This window comes from Acartia tonsa, chromosome 11 (genome assembly GCF_053477335.1).
Source record: "Acartia tonsa isolate MP-2025a chromosome 11, ASM5347733v1, whole genome shotgun sequence".
In the NCBI taxonomy this organism is placed as follows: Eukaryota; Metazoa; Arthropoda; class Copepoda; order Calanoida; family Acartiidae; genus Acartia; species Acartia tonsa.
In genome coordinates, this window is record NC_137270.1 from 20,853,585 (window position 1) to 20,875,349 (window position 21,765).

Below are 21,765 nucleotides of genomic sequence, written 5' to 3' on the forward strand. Positions count from 1 at the left end.
CAAGAAATATAATTATGCTTGAAAAATTACCATTTTAGCATTCTACTTCAAATTTTTTCTTCTATTGCTTGTAAAATGACACTATAAATGCGTTAAAGGATCCATTTAGAAGCTTAGATAGAAGACACCACCAGTCTGCTAGGAACAGTGTTACCTAAATCATATGTTGTTGTGCTTACTTTGACTGTTATCATCCTTGTTATGTAAAACCTTGACTTAGCTATTTAATGCTTTGTTTAGGTTAAAGACGCAAATTCTCTGCGTTTTAGGTCAGCAAATTAGACAATATACTATAAATCTCTTTCTTTCGTGTTTTATCTTTTTTTTGATAATTGTAAAATGATCTTTGTTTAATCTTCTTTGATTAAAAAAGAATATGTTCAATAATCTTTATGGTTATCTATTATTTGCGTAATATATCCATTTTATAAGTAACATAAAACTTTTGGGTATGTCGGTTTCGTTACATCGCCTCCTAAGGAGCATTTCTTGGTATTTTCATAGTAGCTTTTGATTGTTTTAGGTTAGGTTAGATAAATGTTAATGATTGCCCCTCAGGGTTAGATTCCCCTCAGTGGCTAGATATAGGAGAAAAGTTACTGTAAAAATGCAACGAAACGCCCCTTAAGAGGCGATTTCATGAAACCGACAATACTCTAACTTTTTTTTATGGATTTGGCCTTTGAGGATTATAAAGGTCAACATTGAAAATGTGCAGGTATAGTTCCCTAAGCAGTTGTGAAGATACCGCCCCCAGGATTATTCAGTACGCCAGGCCTCCAGAAAACCTTAACAGCCCCGTCAGGCATGCAGTTTCGAAACCCACATTGTTAAACACGAATCGCGTTAAAAAACAAATAAAATGGATGTAGAATATACGTGTATATTTTGACAGGGAAAATTATTGTTATTTTAGATTGCTAACATGGAACTCGCTTAATGGTCAGTTCGTTCATCCAATAGTTGGAGAGGGGATGTAGGGTATCGTTATTATAGCCAGCTGCGAGTATCACCGTATTGGAGAACTTGAAAATCTTGTGTAAGATCCAAGTAATAATATATCCATTCCATTGAAAGATTTTGTCATCCCAAAATTGCATCATCTAGCCACTTTATTTATTTTCTTTTGCTTACAATTTTCTTTTTCTACTAGTATCAGAACCAGGGTTTCGGATCCGGATCCGGATCCGGATCCGCAAGGATCCGCATATTTTTGAGTCCAAGGATCCGGATCCGGATCCGCAAAAAAATGCGGATCCGGATCCGGATCCTTAGACTCCAAAAAATGCGGAAAAAATGGAAAAATCTACCTAAATTTATATAAAATCTCAGACATTCTCTTGATGAGAGCCAATCTTTAAGGTTTAGGTTCAGACTTGAAAATAAAAGTATTTTTGACTTCGAATTAAAGAATAAATTTTTTTTTAAATTTGGTGATTTTATTTTTATTGTCAAAGATCCGGATCCGCATCCGGATCCGGATCCGCATCCGGATCCGGATCCGCACTGACCAAATTTTGAGGATCCGGATCCGGATCCGGATCCGCATAAAATCAATGCGGATCCGAAACCCTGATCAGAACATAAAAAGTGTTTGAGTTTAGCCGCGGTGTTTATTTTCAAATACGCGCTCTCCGTTGACGTATTGCTAAAAAGCGTCAGGTTACAGTCCTAAATGATATTTAATAGGGCTAAAATAAATTTATACAGTGAAATATACTATGTACTATAAAAATTACTTTCATGGATAAAACGGTTTCAAAATTTTATTTTCCTATTAAGACAAAATGCTTTGTTAAAAATTACACTTTGATTAAGCAATCCTTTATCCCTAAGCTAGGGAGGAAAAGAAAACTTTGCTAAAAGGTCAGACGAAAGAAAGAAATACATTTTTTTGCATTTTTGCTTTCGTTTTGCACCTTTTTCTAAGGGATGCCGAAATTTTAAATGAATAATTCAATTATTTCTTTTTGAAGTTATTTTTTTTTTTGGACAAACACGTTATAATTTAAATAGATACCTATAGCTTTTACGACAATCTATCAAAATTTTGTCTATGTGCTAAATTAACGGCAGAGCATTTTTAACCAAGGTTTTTAATAAGGGATAATGTACTCGATATTGGTGACAAAATATGTTTTTATCAAGAACAATATAATGCTATTAATAACAGAACTAATAAAATCATAGTTTTCTGATGGTAATTTGGAGGGGAAACAGGTTTTACTTGTGGTGCCCTATCCCTGTGTTTAATTTTGAATGTTTATATTTTGTTTGAATAGGTATCTCATGTGAAGGTCGTTAGCAGGGATAAGAGATACGAATATTGGAGAATAATTTAAGGACATAAACTAAGGTTCTGTATGAAAATTTTAAACTGTTGAGATAAAAAAATTATGTGTTATATTTTATTATCAACCTTTCATCTAATGGAATAGTTATTTATAGCTTCGTATTAAAGACAGCTTTCCGCGGATATGAAAATAAAAACTTAGAAGATTGAACCAGTTATTTTAGTTTTAATATTAATGGAAAATTATCTGTAATGCGATGATTTACATGGTTTATAGGTAATAGGTATGGCTTATGACTGGTTCTAATCCAGCAGATATTAATAGGTTTGGAAGCCATAATGGAAACTAGATTTTGAAGTTTGGGGGGAAGATTCATAAACAAACCCATTTGGATTACCTAGTTTACTACCTAGTTGATTTCTGACTTGAATTAATCCAAAGAATTCCTATCCCTATTTGAAGCATGAGCATTTCTCTGTTTTATATCAGAGCTACGCCCTTTCCTCATTATCTATTTCTAGCATTTCAATATTTTATATTTGAGGGGGGGGGGGGTTCTGTTGTTAACATTATTGTACTTGTATGATCAGTGTTTACCTTAAGTACATCCCAAAATTGAATATAGTATAAAATATCTTAACCACTATGACTCCGATCAGATAAGTTTCCGTTAGCTACAAACTGGTTCTAAGCCCTGATGAAAAGCATATATGGTATGATTATTTGTCTACGAAATTGAAAATAAAACTCGTCTCTTTTTGGCCTGGGTCTTTGCCTTTAGTTTTATTGAATTATATTTTACAAAAAAAATATCACTTCCTAATATGATATTTTTTTTTTTTTGGGGGGGGGGGATTTATTTTCTCCTGGGAGGATGGTAGTGCCTTTCCACAAATACGTTATAAACCTTCCTAGGGCCTATGAGAAGCTACACTGTAAAGGAGAACCATATCGGTTCAGTGGTTAGCGAGATCCTTTAATACATATAGACAGACAGACACAGATCTTGTGAATTTTATGTAAGAATTTGATAATATGGAGAAGTAAGTGCCAACCATTTTCTCTCTTTTCCTTTTCTTCATAGAAATTTATAATGTATAAAGTCTGAATTTGATGTTTCTCGAAAATAGAAATTAGTTTTTTAATTGAACTTTTTCAAAAGAAATATATCCAATCAAAATGGAATTTAGAGTTTTTTTCAGGAGCGAATCTGCTTTCTTTTCATGAAATGCGCTCACGTACGTACGGTTGTCCGTCATTATGGCCGAGACTAGTTTCATTGGTAGCTAACGATAATTTGCTTGGAACTAGATGAGCAATTCAAATTTATCGCATTGTATCATAGACAGCTTCCCGCGGACAGTAAAACGATAACTTAAAAGATTAATTTTGTTAGCCCTGAGGGGCCGTAGGCCAAATCTAACAAAACTGGCATTTATATTATGATCTTTTATTTTACTAGTCGAAGAAAATTATCCATAATACGATACTATATTTGATTTTTAAGTGTGACTGAGAAATGTTTCTAATCCAGCGGATATTTATAATTTTCGAAATCATACTGGAAAAACTAATATTGTACAAAGTTGATTATTAGATAATATCATTATAAACATGCAATAAAAAAAGATCAACTAAAAATGAGATCAAAATTAAGCTTTTTATGGACACAATTTTCCCTGTTTATCCTTTATTTAAAACCAAATAGAGTTCAGGGAAGTATTACTTTAAGTTTCTTTTAACTTTCAAATTGATTTTGTAAAATGTCATTTTATGTATTATTCAACTTTTTTTTAGGTAAGGAAATGCAGCTTTTTGATGCAGGAATCTAGATGAAATAGTGTTAATTTTCCGCTTCAGATATGAGGCGATTGTACTTCAAATAAACTGTAGGGATTGAGGTTAGGTTAGGTTGAGAAAGGTTTTGGTGATTCACGTAGTTCGAAGGGACCAAAATGTTTATGTTACTTAAACATTGGGTGGGGGGAGTTTTGACACATTTGCGTAAATATTACGCAAATGTGTCAAAACTCTTCCCCCCATATTGGCAGTAAAGTTTGCAGCAAATTTTTTCCTTCATATACAATGTCGTCTTTACAAACTTTAATCTTTGTATGTTCTGTTCCATTAGGGAGAGAGGTAACACTGGCCTGTAAATTAGAATGGTGGTACCCAAAGTTTTATGACCAGCCACTATATTATTTGAACTAAAAACTTTGGATACCTTGACTTTGATTGGTTAGTATAGGACTAGTAGTGTCCAAACATTTCAACCAATTATATTGATCTACAGAAGTTGTACTTTTGCTTATCAACATTGAGGTTTTTGGATGTCCATTAATTTATCGTTCATTGTCTTATCACTTAAGATCCCTTTATTCTACTATTAATGGAATGTAAATCATCGATTTCTAAAATTTTTGAAATATAATGGCTCCCAAGGTTTGTGCCTGATCCACTTTCATCTTTAGGGAAATTACCGTCTCTTTTGATCAGAATTAAATAGATAATTTTCAAGGCACAATTGTTAATTTCACGAATTAAAGGTGTAAAATGAAACAGGATAAATTGGTCAGGGATCTAGTGATAGGATAATGGACCATAATTTATTCCTCCCCCAAATCATATATGGATATTTGCCACTTTGTTGCTTATGAATATTGGGGTGCAAAAATGGTTTAAGATTAATTTAACCGGCAATGTCCACGCCATCCCTGAAAAGTAGAGTAGGTAGAGACACGCTGACATTGGAGTGGTCGTTCAAACCACCAAATTCTATATATTTGCAAAATAAAATAAATATTTGAATAATCAAAAATTAAAGTTTGTTACTAAGGAAAATAAAAATACTAGTTTCAAAAATACTCTATCTGTGCCCATTTAATAATTCAAGCTAACTAATACGGAATTTAGAGAATATTATTGTTTTTGACTTGGTCCTTTTACTGTATGATGCACTAGCGGCTTCGCCCCTAGCCTCTAGGGACTTTGCCCCAAGAGGTGTTAAAAAAAATTAAGGTGAAATTCGTAAAAGGACAGAAGAAAAAAAAGGACCAAGGAAATCATCTGCAAAAAAAAGGACCAAGGAAATCTTATGCAAAAAAAATGGGAGGGGGAAATTTTAATTTTTTAGGGGGTTGGGGGTGTCCCGTCCCAGAGAAATTAGCTGAAAACCACCACAGGACCGATAGGTATATACCCTGAAGAGTAGAATCCAATCGGTTCAGTGGTTACCGAGATCTTAAGCTTCAGACGGACGGACGGACAGACAGACAGACAGACATCAAGCTACTTTGTATTATAGATAGTTCAAACTACAAACGCATTATGTTACCCCCAAAAAAAATATCTTTTGGTGATTTGTAGAAACATATAAGTTAGTTGTGTAATGTTTGATTTGGACTGGTTCATGATTTTTTGGATGGATTGGATGGGTGTTTAGCAAAATTACTACAGCAAATTACATTTTTTTGCTTACATTATAAAAAAACAGCATTTTGTCTAAATAATGATAATGGTATAGTGCTATCAATTCATAATCTATAATACAAAGTAGAACGATGTCTGTCTGTTTGTTTGTCTGTCTGTTTGTTTGTAGCGAAGGATCTCGCTAACCGCTGAACCGATCGGGTTCTCATTTACAGGGTAGCTTCTCATAGGTCCCGGGAAAGTTTATAACTATTTTCTTGGGGGTTGTGACACCCCCAACCCCCATAAAAAATGAAAAATACCCCCCCCCCATAAAAAAAAAAATTAAATTCTTTTTACATTCTCATTTTAAATCTAAAATCCGAAAATTTGGTTTTATCAAACCTCTTGGGGCCCAAGCCCCTAGAGGCTAGGAGCAAAGCTGCTAGTGAGCTAAAAAAAGTAAATGTTAAATGTCATTTTACCCCTCACAAAATAAAAAGCTTGGATAACTGGATAACAGATCTATAGTATAGATGTTTATACAGACAACTACCTCCCTCTTTTTTTAAAGACCTCTTTCGTCTGCTTCTAAATTATTTTCTGCTACTTGGCTGTGTTAATATAAGCTACACAATTGGTTGATTTTCAATGACCCAATGGGAAGGTTGCACAAGATGGTTGCGATGGGGAGATACAGTTATTTAACCCTTTCACCATCTAGTGTTTTACTCTAATGCTTGGATGTCATTTACACAGACACCCTTTAACGTTTTTTAAGGATAAATAAGACAAAGTTCGTTTTTTGACAAAAGGGCAATCTAAAATTGATGGCAGTTGCTCAGTCAGCCGGGTGATAACATGGTGATATGCCAAGTATCTTAACCACAATGATGTATGAAATTTTTATCTTGTTTGCTCGTTTGTTTGTGTAAATAAATACGAATTACATTTTCATACTATCCTTAAACAAGGAACACTCAACTAAAAAACATTAATGTTTGAAATAAGGGGGGGGTTTTTAATGCAACCATCTCGTAATCAATGTATAAATGGCACTTAGAATTCGAATTTTGATCTGAAATTTTGCATGAGTAATCCTTGGTAGGTCTATTTTCCCTAAATCGAACAAAAAGTTGGAAAAGTAACGGCTGGCAGCTGGCGGATTAGCCGTTTAGCCGTTTTTTGCCTATTTTCAGGGCAAATTCATCATTAATTACGTAGGAATCAACTTTTAAAAACATATTTTTGGTTTAATTCATGTTAAATGATAGCAAAAACCATTTTTAAAATTTGAGTGCCAGCTGCTAAACGGCTAGAACCGGCTGAAAACGGCTGGGAGCCGCCAAGAGTATGATGAGTAGATAGGGCATGTGACATGTTTAGGGGTAAGTTTTTATGGTTGCTGAGCTCAAAAATGCTACCAAAAATAGTGGCAGCCCATCCATATGGCAGCTGGGTAACAGCTGCAGCTCAGCTTGTAGCGGCCAAGAGTAGAATAAGTAGATTGGGCTTGTGAAGTGTCTTGGGGTAGGTTTTTATGGGTGCTGAGCTCAATAATACTAAAAAAAATAGTGGCAGCTCATCCATATGGCAGCTGGGTAACTGCCGCTGCTCAGCTGGGAGCGGCTAAGAGTAGAATGAGTAGATGGGGCTTGTGACGTGTCTAGGGGTAGGTTTTTATGGGTGCTGAGCTCAATAATACTAAAAAAAATAGTGGCAGCTCATCCATATGGCAGCTGGGTAACGGCCGCAGCTCACCTTGGAGTGGCCAAGAGTAGAATGAGTAGATAGGGCTTGTGACATGTTCAGGGGTAGGTTTTTATGGTTGCTGAGCTCAAAACTGCTACCAAAAATAGTGGCGACCAATCCACATGGCAGCTGGGTAACAGCTACAGCTCAGCTGGGAGCGGCCAAGAGTAGAATGAGTACATAGGGCTTGTGAGGTGTCTAGGGTTAGGTTTTAATGGGTGCTGAGCTCAAAAATACTACCAAAAATAGTGGCCGCCCATCCATATGGCAGCTGGGTAACGGCTGCAGCTCACCTTGGAGTGGCCAAGAGTAGAATGAGTAGATAGGGCTTGTGACATGCTTAGGGGTAGGTTTTTATGGTTGCTGAGCTCAAAACTGCTACTAAAAATAGTGGCGACCAATCCACATGGCAGCTGGCTAACAGCTACAGCTCAGCTGGGAGCGGCCAAGAGAAGAATGAGTACATAGGGCTTGTGAGGTGTCTAGGGTTAGGTTTTAATGGGTGCTGAGCTCAAAAATACTACCAAAAATAGTGGTGGCCTATCCATATGGCAGCTGGGTAACAGCTGCATCTCAGCTGGGAGCGGCCATGAGTACATAGGGCTTGTGACGTGTCTAGCTGAGCTGTAGCTGTTACCCAGCTGCCATGTGGATGGGCCGCCCCTATTTTTGCTAGGATTTTTGAGCTCAGCACCCCTAAAAACCTACCCCTAGACACGTCACAAGCCCTATCTACTCATTCTACTCTTGGCCGCTCTCAGCTGGGCTGCAGCCGTTACCCAGCTGCCATGTGGATTGGTCGCCACTATTTTTGTAGTAGTATTGAGCTCAGCAAACATAAAAACCTACCCCTAGACACGGCACAAGCCCTATCTACTGATTCTACTCTTGGCCGCTCCCAGCTGAGCTGCAGCTGTTACTCAGCTGCCATAGGGATGGGCCGCCCCTATTTTTGGTAGTATTTTTGAGCTCAGCACCCCTAAAAACCTACCCCTTAACATGTCACAAGCTAACCCTACTCATTCTACTATTGGCCGCTCTCAGCTGAGCTGCAGCCGTTACCCAGCTGCCATATGGATGGGCTGCCACTAATTTTTGTAGTAGTATTGAGCTCAGCACACATGAAAACCTACTCCTAGACAGGGCACAAGCCCTATTTACTGATTCTACTCATGGCCGCTCCCAGCTCACAGTGGTCTATTTTGGCCTTTTGGTGGACATTTCACCTACCTCTACTCAAAGTCAATTATCTCAGCTTGTAGTTGATAGAATCGTTCAAAATAAAAAGCATGCGCCTTATTATTACCCAATACAACTAGTATGTGCATCTATGGAAGGAAAACAAAAGCCAATTTGTCTAGAAAATACTTTAAAACTTAGCTAAAATTTTATATTTTCATAATTTTTTCTTGGGTCGTAGAGGGCCTTAATTGATGTTTAAAGCAAAAAAAACATTTTAAAACCTTGAAGCATTAATAAATATTACTTTAGAAATGAGTATATGAAGGTAAATGCCCTATCACCAATCTTTCTGCAACATACATTTGATACAACTAATTGACGTTTCTTTACCTTTTTTTTACGAAGTTATTTTCTCTTAGATTAATAACACTTAATGTAATTAGTAATAAAAAACAAGGATAGGTAAAAGTTACTTTATTAGAAAGGAATTTATCAAAAAAATGTAGTTTTAGTGGTAACCCAAGTCGTTGCTTCTAATCACGAAATAAATACACAGGGATATGTTACTTGAAGACAATCTTTTGGGCCTCCAAATGAAAGTTTCATACAGCATGCAATAGCAGCGAGGAATAGGACATACGACCGTAAATTACACTGGTACCCAAAGTTTTATACACATGTTATCTTGTTTGATGGCCCAAATACTTTGGGTACTCTTTATTGAAATTGATTGGTTGGTTCCAAACTAGAAGTGTCCAAATTGTTTTACCAATAATAAAGGGATAATTTGTTTAGGGATGGATATCATTTTCAATTAATCATCCATTGTCTTATCCCTTTAGATTACTTATGCAATAATACTTTAATAGGATGAAAAATGATTAAATTCGATGACTGAAAAGTCGGAGGCATTGTTCCTTAGATGCCATGTCTTTGACGAAAATGAATTTCCAGATGGTTTTTAGCCTAGCAATGGATTTATTATTACTTAAATTACACCAGATTTTTATGTTGTCAAATAAAGGGAAACTCCCAGCGGACTAAAATAACAATACCCCCCAATAACCCTCCTTTACCCCATCCCATCTCCTACTCGATAAATGAACTAACCAATAAACAAGTTCCATGTTTTAGGAAACTCTCAGCGGACTAAAATAACGATACCCCCAAATCCACCTTCTTCTAGCCCATACCCTCTCTTACTTGATAAATTAACTGACCAATAAACGAGTTCCAAGTTAGCAAGCTAAATTGACGACAATTTTTCCCCTGTCATAATATCCACGTATTCTATATCCATTAGTCTAGCTGGAACCTGCGGCTCTAGCATAAAGGGTAATGCGTTTGCTACTTTTTATTTTCTGTAAAACATAATCATACTAGAGACGTTAAAAAAGGCTGCAGCTTTGTTAGGCACGTTACTTTTAGAGTATAGGCATTGTATTGGCCCTTGAATTGATAAATGTAACAACAAGACATTTTTATTGGTATTATACCTACTAGTTTAACAAAAATCAAATTATAATTAGAAAATCTGTTTTAGATATCTTACATAACAAACAAACAAATTTAAACATTAATGATATTATGTTATTAAGAAGAAATAAGTTAAAATGCATTTGGAATTAAAATTAACACAGAAAAGAAAAAATCTAATTTTTTTTCCTTTCATCTGTTGCAATTTTCGAGTTTACCCTCTAAAGATAAAGTTAAAAATTTGAAATAAACCGGGCCCCGTAACAACCTAAACTAAACATCAAACTATGGCATTATACCTGTATTTTAAGAATAATATATGGTTTGGTATGTTACGGGGCCCGGTTTTTGGTGAAAACCATAAAAAACTGAAAATTATTGCCAAAATTTTTTGCAAAAATATTTAGGAAATGACATAATTTTTTTAAAAAAACAATAATAAAATGGATGAAAAAAGTAAAATAAAATTCTAAAACACCAGTTTCCTAATATATCATGTAATATTATGAATATAAATAGGTGAAGAAACTTCATTGTATCGATGTAACACTGAAAAAAAATATTTTTTCCAAAGATGGTGAAAATTCAATAGGTAAAATTCATGACGTGAAAATAATCATTAACCTTCATATTTCAAAGTCCATAATTCATCAACCAGTAGTTGAAAAGACAAAAACTCTTCAGTTTTATATGAGATAGGGTATATATTTTCAAAATGAATTATTAATTATAAGGAATTCCAATGTTGATTTTTGGCGAAATGTCCGGCCTTAGACCACTGTGCAGCTGAGCTGCAGCTGTTACCCAGCTGCCATAGGGATGGGCTGCCACTATTTTTTGTAGCATTTTTGAGCTCAGCAACCATAAAAACCTACCCCTACACATGTCACAAGCCCTATCTACTCTTCATACTCCTGGCCGCTCTTAGGTGAGCTACGGCCGTTACCCAGCTGCCATATGGATGAGCAGCTTCTATTTTTGGTAGTAGTATTAAGCTCAGCACCCATAAAAACCTACTCCTAGACATGTAACAAGCCCTATCTACTCAATTTACTCTTGGCCGTTCCCAGCTGAGCTGCAGCTCTTACGCAGCTGCCATATGGATGGGCCACCACTAATTTTGGTAGCATTTTTGAGCTCAGCACCCATAAAAACCTACCCCTTGGCAATAGACATGTCACAAGCCTACCCCTAAACATGTCACAAGCCCTATGTACTCTTCATACTCTTGGCCGCTCTAAGGTGAGCTTCGGCCGTTACCCAGCTGCCATATGGATGGGCTGCTTCTATTTTTGGTAGTAGTATTGAGCTCAGCACCCATAAAAACCTACCCCTAGACACGTCACAAGCCCTATCTACTCATTTTACTCTTGGCCGCTTAAAGGTGAGCTGCGGCCGTTACCCAGCTGCCATATGGATGGGCGGCCACTATTTTTGGCAGTATTTTTGAGCTCAGCACCCCTAAAAACCTACCCCTAGACATGGCACAAGCTAACCCTACTCATTCTACTATTGGCCACTCCCAGCTGAGCTGCGGCCGTTACCCAGCTGCCATATGGATAGGCTGCTTCTATTTTTTGTAGTAGAATTGAGCTCAGCACCCATAAAAACCTACCCCTAGACACGTCACAAGCCCTATCTACTAATTCTACTCTTGGCCGCTCCCAGCTGAGCTGCAGCTGTTACCCAGCTGCCATATGGATGGGCCGCCACTATTTTTGGTAGCATTTTTGAGCTCAGCAACCATAAAAACCTACCCCCAGACATGTCACATGCCCTGTCTACTCTTCATACTATTGGCGGCTCCCAGCCGTTTTCAGCCGGTTCTAGCCGTTTAGCAGCTGGTACTAGAAATTTAAAAAATGGTTATTGTTATCATTTAACATGAATTAAACCAAAAATATGATTTTAAAAGTTGATTCCTACGTAATTAATGATGAATTTGACCTGAAAATAGGCAAAAAATGGCTAAACGGCTGAGCCGCCAGCTGCCAGCCGTTACTTTTCCAACTTTTTGTTCGATTTAGGGAAAATAGACCTACCAAGGATTACTCATGCAAAATTTCAGATCAAAATTCGAATTCTAAGTGCCAATTATACATTGATTACGAGATGGTTGCATTAAAAACCCCCCCCTTATGATCGAAGTTCTTTATTTTGTAGTTAAAATTTCAGGAGGGCATAGCTCGATCCACTTAGATACTTGCTTATATTTTTGCATTTTAGTATCCGCGGAAAGCTATCTACAATTCAATGCGATAGATAACTATTATTTTAAGTAGAAAAATGTCTGGGTATTATCATTTTTGTATTTATTTTGTAATTACAAAAATGCTGTTCATACCAGGGGTCTGAAGGGATAAGAAAATGTTCTATAAATTTGTGTACATCCTTAATGAAGATATGCAAAATTATCCCTTCTGTAGGTTACAATTAGTGGTTGAATCGTTTGGAGACTCAACTTAATAAACTAATCATTCAAAATTAAATAATAGTCTCCTAAGTTGTTGAGCGAACGAATAATAAAATTAATTATAAAACTTTGGGGACTAGTATAATAAACAGCCCATTGTCCCCTTCCTCCCTGTGTTAATACATATAGTCCTTGACTTACTGTAACTTTTTATCTTTACCTACCTAGCTCTGATACAGTAAATAGAAAGAAATGTCCTCTTCACTACGAGAGACAACGATAAATATCCTTATATTAAAGTTATAGCTAACCGCTCGACCGATATGGTTCTCCTTTACAGTGAAGCTTTGTATAGATGAGAAATCCATAGGTTAGGTTATCTCCCCAAACCAAAGAAAAATCGTCCTTGGAAATGACCCCCAAAATTTTTTATACTTTTTATCATTTTTAAAACTAAAATGAAAAGTTGATGATCGACTAAAAACATTCCTTTCCCTAAAATGCCTTAGGCTCAAAAACAGTAGTAGAACGACAATATTCACTTAATATTTGTATTCCTTATTGAATAGAACCATTGACAAAAATTTTTATTTATTTATATTTAGTGAATATTATCGTTCTAATACTGTTTTTAAGCCGTATAACTCACACTTTTACGGAATTTTAGCACAACCTACCTCCCCCTTAATCAGAGGTATGCATTAATTTATCGTCCATTGTCTTATCCCTATAGATCACTGTTTTTTTTTCTGCTGCAAAACTATTTTGGAATCCAAAATCCTGTTCATTGACATACCTCTGTTAAAAATTCATTTAAAGTTAAACATTTTACGTAAATCTGTTTTAGTTAGCTTTTTAGTCATGAGTAAGGGGGCAAAAAGGTTCAGAAATTGCGTTCATTAGAGGTTAAATAGATAAAGTTTAATATATTATTTTTGATGCCCTAAATACCAATTAAGAATTCAAAATAATTAGAAGTAGAATGGCTTAAAACTTAAATTTTTATTTGTTTTTTTAACCGCAGCTACTGAATTAAAAGGTCATGTCCGTATGTTTGTCGCTATGTTATAGTTCAGTTGAATTCAGGGAGGGAGAGGACCATTTAATGTAGGTTTCACTGGTACCCATAGATTTATAAACGCTTTTTTATTTTCATTAGCTAAAAAACTTTAGGTACTTTAATTAAATCTTTATTTGCGGGTTCCAAACTTTTTTTGCAATGCAATGATTTCAATATACTGATGGGGTCATTTTTCATAATTAGGGATATATATATAAATTTCTCATCCATTGATTTATCCCATAAGATTCCTGGTAAAATTACTGAATCTTACCATCGATTGATCTAAAGTTAAATAGATAAAATAAAATTGCAAGCAGCACTTCCCTAATACTAGCCTATACAACTCTATTTAAGTTGCTGTTCTAAAAGTTTTCAAATGTATAAAAGTATATGATAAGGTATGCAAAAGTGTGACACACATACACACAGAAAAAGACATATGTTCCATAGTTTTGTTCTTTTTTTAGTACCTACCTATCTGCTATATTATAATAACTAGCGGCTACGCCCCTAGAGGCCTCTAGTGGCCTTTAAATGTTTTTTTTTTATTTTAAATATCTAATTTGAGAAATAACTTGTCTATGTTATCAATTGTTAAATTCATGCATCTACGCAGCGCGACTACGCTAGCGACACTATGCGGCGGAAATGTTTAAAAAATTTTTCGATTTTATTGTGATTTCTCTTGGGAGGGTGGTGGTACCCTCCCCCAAAATAGTTAAAAACCTTCCAGGGACAAATGACAATCTACCCTGTTAAGGAGAACCCAATTGGTTCAGCGGTTAGCGAGATCCTTTGGTACAGACACACGGACATCCTGTTACTTTAGTATAAGGATTACGTGAAAAAACGAAATTCCTTTTTTTGGCGCCTTTTAAAAATGAAAAACTTAAGTACTTAAAGTTAAATATCAAATATGTCGCATTATATTGATAAAAACCTGCTAAAAATTGACACTGCTGTTTTTTCTTTCTTGTACAATACATATAGACCTTTTTTGTAATAGAGTTCTAATTATTTTAAAGAATTTTTTACCCTTTCCCTATACACATGCAAAAATTCTTAGCTTACTTACAGGCCCACCCTGTTTAAGATTCTACCTTTCCAGTTTTTCTTTCCAGTTTTCTTTCTTTTTTTGCCCCCATTTATTTCTCTACCCTCGCCTTCTAATGCGGAATTCTATGTGCAGCGTGTCTCACAAAAAAGGTGTCTTTGATTAATATTTTTTTGATATTTCAAAGAGTTATTTCCCTTTTATACATTTGTCGTTTACAAGTATTGAATATTGATACGTCTATAAACATCTAATTTTCTTTTATGGTCTTATGTAAATCTATTATAAACAAAATATTATAATAACAAAAATTTAATAAATAAATGAAATACCTACTACGATAGAAATTTTTTTAACGTAATGTACAATTTTAAAGGAATAAAAATTTTTCAATGATACTAATTAACAAAAAAATATTTGCGGTCACCCTGTCAAAATTACATACATTCACTTACACACACACACACACACACACACACACACACACACTCACACACTCACACACATATAATAGAAACAATGTGGGTTAAACTGTTATATGCTGTGTAATAGGGAAAGTAGCGGCTACCTAAGCGAAAGTTTGACGGTCAGTCCGGCTGTTAGGAAAATAGTTATTCCTGTCACTTCACTATGGTGATTTTCGTGCATTTTTGGACAACAAATATTAGGATTTATAAAACTTTTGTATATTATCGAGAAAATAAAACATATTTAAAAATATTAATATGAAGTTTCAGGGAAAACTTTTTCTTAAAATTAATTTTGTCCTCTCTAATTTCTTCTAAACCACAGTGCACTAGAATTGTGTCCTTTCTTAAACCGGAATTCAGAAACTTTTCAAATATTGTCAGCTAGTCAGTTGTGAGTCTTATCAAATACATTAATATAGTTGTCGATATAATTGCATTACATACTGAGTGATTCATTATATTAATGATAAAAATATATTTATATAATTTTGGTGAAAAATTACACTTTGTTATTGTGAAAAAAATTGTTTTATTGATAAAATAGGTTTAAGAAAACAAATTTGGCTTTAAGTAAATTTAGTTAACTACATTATATTTTTAATTAAATTTTCTATTAAATAACCTAATTTTACTATGAGCCATAGCACATTTACTTAAAGTAGAATTACATTTGTTCAAAAAGCTACGTGTCCATTCATCCATAGTCTATGAAAGTGACAAAGGAATGATTATTCTGTGTATTGATTAGTCCTGCTCCTATTGGGGAGGATTTGGTACATTTGTACGACACAAATTGTACGGATCCCGTGCAACAGCTGTTTCTGGATAGTGTACTCAGGGGCGAACAGGCTTCTTCTAGGTGTCACAGATTTTTAAAAATTCTAAATTTTCATTAACAGAGACAATTTACCTAACATTTAGACAAAAACTAAAGTTTCAATCTAATTCTTTAACTCTGAAATTTCGTGGCCACGCCCCTTAAGGGGCGATTCTTAGTATTTTCACAGTAACTTTTCACCTGCGGGGTGCTCTAACCCTGCATGGCCAATTGCCTAACTCTGTGGGCAATCACCTAACCCAATATAACCTAAAATAACCTATTAAAAGCCTTTTTAAAAATACGACGAATCGCCCCCTAAGGGGCGTTGCCACGAAAGGGACTATACTATACCTAAATTTTGAGTCAGTTCCAAACAACTAGTTTCCAAACTCTTCAACCAATCATACAGAGAGGGTCTAAATTAATATACCGCCTATTGTCTTACCCATAATATTACTGTTAAAAAAGTGTAGTTATTTATCGCATCATATTATAGACAGCTTTTCGTAGAAATTTAAATAAAATCTATGATTAAAACCAGTTTTGTTAACCCCGAACGGCCGAAAGCCCGTTCCAACAAAACTGGTTTTAGATTCATGATTTTTATTTTAAATTTCGTGGAAAATTATCTGTAATACGATGCTATACATAGTTTTTCAGTAAGGCTGAGAACCGGTTCTAATCCAGCGGATATTAATCGGTTTCGAACCCATACAAGAATTTTTTTTTATCTGTGACTGTAAAATCCAAAACAGGCCGGTCTCCAGAAAACCTAGTCAAACCTCTGAAAGATTCCTCCCGGAGGCGGGTGATTATTCTCGCCAACCGGCTCCCGGAGCTCACCACCCCAGCCACCGCCAGTCACAGGACAATGAACATGCTGCCCCGAAAAAGCGGAGTGTTATGACAGTTCTGAGACAGAGTTTTCGCCGCAAGAAACGTCAAAATTCTAGGCATTATATCCTTGTTTTAAAAAAAAAGTGATTTAAAAACCGTTTTAAGCTTTGAATGTTTTATTCCTTTAAATTGGAGTTTATTTCCTAGGAAAAGCGCAGCTTTACGATTATTAGTGTATAAATTAGTGAATAAAAAATTTGCATGTTTTACTGCTGATTTAAAAAAAAACTTTTTTCTATCCTTACTGTGTAATACTCTACTGTTCTTACACTAAAAATGATGCTTTCTTGCTATAACTACGCTTTTTAAGGCGTTCTTGACTTTCAAAACAAGTGAATAACCCAAATTTGCAGTGCAACCGAAGTTGCTAAATACACGCCACGCACCCAAAACTATTGGGCAGATTCCAACATTTCTGTCAGCTCTATCCGTGCTTCTAACAGAACCATAACTCACTCAAGGCAGGGGCACAGATTTGGATGAGTATTAAGTAACAGAACAACAGATCAGTTAAAAAAGTGTGTTATCTAAATATTTTTAGAAAAGGATCTAATTTCACTCAAAGTGACTTGTTGAGCAAATAAAATAAAATAATGTTAGGGGGTGGGGAGTTTTTCGTATGTTTGTTTATTACTTTAGGTTAGGTTAGGTTATTTTGAGGTGGTTAGCCCCGCTGCGTTTCATTCCCCCATAGGGATTAGGCATTTGAAAAGTTAGAAATAAGCATAATTTAATTAACTTAATTATTTATTTTTCATTGTCTTATTTTTATGTATTTTTTAACAATTAATATTCTCAAATCCTAATCTCTGTTGAACTGCAGGGCTAGTATTGCCAGTAAGTCTAGTCTAACTGACCGACAGGATAGAGGTGAATACCATCCGCGCAAGTTAAGTCGGCGTGAGTCAATCAACAGCACCACAAGACCGGCCGGAATCAGCGGTGGCTGTGATAACAACAGCAGTCCCGAGCCTGCCCATCATCAGCAACAGGACGACAATCAGTCGGATATCCGGCATATAGACAGCAGCAGCCATTCTCACAGCTCCCAGAACAGCAGCCCTGTGGATAACGGCCGAGGCCAACAAAATAATTCAGGCACTTATGCATGATATTCAAATTCTGTATTAGGCTCTAGGCTCTTTCAGATTTTAGAGAATGGTGGGATATTTTAAAACCAACTTAAGACACTTATAAAGCTTCCAGGAAAAAAAACTTATTTGCGTTAGCAATTTCCTAAATATTTAGCTTCAGGCACAAATTTCTAACTTCTTTATATTTTAGGATTTAATCTCTATAATTGTGTAACTACGTACAATGACTATATTATTTATTTAACATTTTAAAAGTAAAACTCATAAACAGTAATTTATTGACAATTCATTAGAATATCTCAGTAAGTTGGTTACAATTCAAATGTAAAATTGTCTACCGTATTACCATTAGTAATCCTCCATTTTATCCCACCAAATTAATGTGCATACATTGCCGCATTTTCACAAATCCATAATCGCAATATACATGATAAAATCACAATAGCAAATATATTATTTGGTAATGAACATCAATTTATCGTCCAATGTCTCATCCCTTTAGATCCCTGCTTTCTAATAATTTGCATTTCTGATAATTTGATTATGTGCTACATTAGTGGAAATGGTTGTACAACTCCAAATCACACTTAAAGACTTGGAAAACATTTGTTTTAACTTTTAGATAACGTCTTCTTGGTTAGTGGGATATGTAATATGTATGTAGGATAATTTATTGTTTTGCTTTCATTTTCTCCGACAATTAAAAATGACTTTCTTCCCAACTTTTGTTTACTATCTTAGTTAATATCTATAAATAATTAGCGGCTGCACCGCATTTACCTTGGAGGGGGGGGGGGAGGGGCTATTAGAACAGTCTAAAACCATTTTGAAACCCCAATAAAGCTTCCTATATATGGAAAACTCATTCGGTTCAGTGGTTAGCGAGATCTTAACAAACATTCAAAACTTACTGCTCCTTTTAATAGCCTTAATTGTAAATGCAAAAAAAAACTACACTTTGACCCAATAATGATTATTTTTTGGTCGAATAAAATGGTATTTTTTTATAATATATTTTGGGCAATTTTAACTTTCCATTTGGCAAAATGTTGTATAATATATGTAGTAATCAAGTCTTTATTCTAATTCACATTGTAGATAGCGAAGCTTTTCAACCTTAATTATTATGAAAGGACAGTCGCAATTTAAAACTGTTATCATTGATGATCTTAAGGGATAAGACAATGGCCAATAAATTGGATGTACATCCTCAATATTGATGCACAGAATTACCCCCTTTTGTAGATTAAAATTAGTGGTTGAAACATTTGGACACTCAACATAGTTAACCCCCTAATCAAAATTCGATAAAAGTTCCCATAATTACCAAGTCAACGAATTAGAAAATGTTATTACATAACTTTGGGGACTAAATATGTTATTTTTGTCTTAATTCTATTTTCCAAATATAAAGAAACTGTTTGCTGTTATGTATATTTTCATCCTTGTTAGAAAAGGAATTATAAAAGTATTAACATATATTACATAATTGTAATATTATCATACAAATGTTAGAATTATATCGTATCATATTATATTTTTATCATTATTAATATTGTTGGTTAATTAGATTTTATGAAACAAAGGGATATGTAAATGGATATCTGAAATGCTGTTTTTTGTCTGAAGCTTAAGTTCTCGGAAAATACTTGTTCAAATGAGTTACTCTTCCTATAGGCTTTACATATTTTTTTGGGGGTGGTTTTAGCCTATTTTCCTAACTCCTACTGCTCTCCCCTAGAGGCTAGGGGCGAATCAACTAGTATGAAAATAATACATTTATACTTATTGTTTCAATTCACATAGAATTTTTGCCTTTTAAATTCAAAACTATCTTGTATATTTTTTAATTCATTTGAGTAAGGATTTTGTTTGTATTATTATTGAGTTTCATCTTAGGAAAGCTATACATAGGTCACGTGCTCGGATTGGTTTTATATTTTAAGTCATATTATGGTTTTAGGCTATTTTACTGTACTTCCCCCTTAAATGTTTTTGACCCAGCCGCTTGTATCAAATTAAAGTACAATGTACTGAGAAATAGTTGCAAAAAATCATCAAATTCCTTTTGGTCAATAAATAACTAGAAATATAGGGATAAGTCAATTATAAATAAAATAATTTACAACTTAATACACATTTGTTCAATTATGCCTCTGTTAGCTACTTAGCTATTAAGTATAATTGTGTGTATATTGATTTATATTACAACTTAAAAATTATTATTACCGAGACAAAAGTTGCGTTAATTTCCAGAAGTGTTTCATTTTGATTGTCAGAAAAGTTGAAGGTTTTATATTTTTTTCTACAAGTAGCATGTACTTCTTGTCCATACTTAGTTGAATAACAATAAAGAGAAATATAAGGTTGTACACTAGAATACAAATAATATAAACAAGCATAATTATGCTTAATATTAGCGCAGCTAAATTTTTACTTGAGGTTTGTCAGTGTGTCCAACCTATCGTCATGAATGAGCTTTAAGACTGAAAGCATTTTTGTTTACCATAGTATTATGTAATACTAATAACTGCTGTGTCTCAGTATAGCAATAAAGATCTGACTGACGGACAAAGTGATGTATAAAGTAGAGCTGTAATCATAAATAATGACTGTGCTATGAATATTTATAAGCTAGATCTAGCTCAATAATCAATACTTAGCAATATGACATCAGACCAAAAATATTTACCAACTTCAATTTCTTATTACGTTAAGATCAGAATGAGTTCTCTATTTTAGTAAAGCCCTGATATGGTTTTAAGCTGTTTTCTTCCCCCTTCCTCGTAAGATAAACGGAGTCTAAATGCTGCGGGCACTTCTGATAGTTTTAAATATGAGATATGGTGAAACTAGGGTTGGGCCGGATATCCGGCTATTTTCAATGTCCGTCCTGATACCGGATATTGAAACAATCCGGATACCTATCCGGCCTAACCATTAAATAGGCTAGAAATCAACCTTATTAGACAATTACTCAAAGCCCAAAAATAATGGACTTAAAAGTGTATTAAACTGTATATAAGACATTTGTGGATATATTGATACCATTAATTTGCCTATTAGATAAAAAAAAGTATGTTTTTTTAATATTTTTCTCTTGCTACAAATCAAATTTTAAATTTGAGTCACCAAAAATGCTTATCTAATTTTTGCTCTAGAAGAATCATTTTTTGGAGTTAGAAAGTGCTTAATACCTCATTTTAATCGCCTGGCATTGCTTTATAATATACAGGTAATGACTTGGTTGTTTATAGAACAGCTGACTAAAAAACCGAGGTTTTGTGATAATCCCACTTTTGTTGTTGCTCCATAAATGATATTTTTTTTCTTAATTTTTTTGGCTGTAAAGAAGCTTTATATATTCATATAACATCCACCTAAATTTGACTTTTGATATATTATTTATAACATCACCAGAAGGAATTGAATTTTGGAAAAAAATATCAATTTATATTTTACACTGTTATGCATTGTTCTTGTTCTTGTTTCTAAAAAATATTTATATTATTAAAAAGAGAATTATTTAACGCTTCTATAGGTATGTTTATCATTTTTCTAGGCTAAATATAACTATAATTACACCATTTTAAAGTTAAACATCATAACATATAAACTCACTTATTGAATCGGTCTGTATTATTAAGCTGCCAATCCTTAAAACAGCTGCATTTCATTATTCTATTATATAAAGTAGTAAGCTTTTTTGTCTGTAGCTTAAGATTTTGATAACTAATGTACCTATTGACATCTCTGTTTTATGGAAGCTTCTTATAGGTCCCGGATAGTTTTAGAATATTGAAAAAAAATATCAATTTATATTTTACACTGCTATGCATTGT

General features: G+C 34.3%; 1 protein-coding gene across 29 annotated transcripts in view; it reads left to right on the forward strand.

Annotated features, from left to right (window-relative positions):
• Nucleotides 1-21,765, forward strand: part of LOC145331869 (MAP/microtubule affinity-regulating kinase 3-like) — a 201,724-nt gene that overhangs the window by 78,020 nt on the left and 101,939 nt on the right. For 28 of the 29 annotated variants that reach the window (XR_013883929.1, XR_013883930.1, XR_013883925.1 and 25 more), the window contains exons 4-10: nt 99-140; nt 717-805; nt 15,195-15,241; nt 15,857-15,971; nt 16,688-16,885; nt 17,183-17,290; nt 17,653-17,927. The exons of the other annotated variant lie outside the window; for it this stretch is intronic. Coding sequence is in view for 16 of the 28 variants with exons in the window: in XM_080176729.1 (XP_080032855.1) it covers nt 99-140; nt 717-805; nt 15,195-15,241; nt 15,857-15,971; nt 16,688-16,885; nt 17,183-17,290; nt 17,653-17,927 (874 nt within the window). In the remaining 12 variants the exon portion in view is untranslated. The remainder of the gene's footprint in view (nt 1-98; nt 141-716; nt 806-15,194; nt 15,242-15,856; nt 15,972-16,687; nt 16,886-17,182; nt 17,291-17,652; nt 17,928-21,765) is intronic. 29 annotated transcript variants of the gene reach the window in all.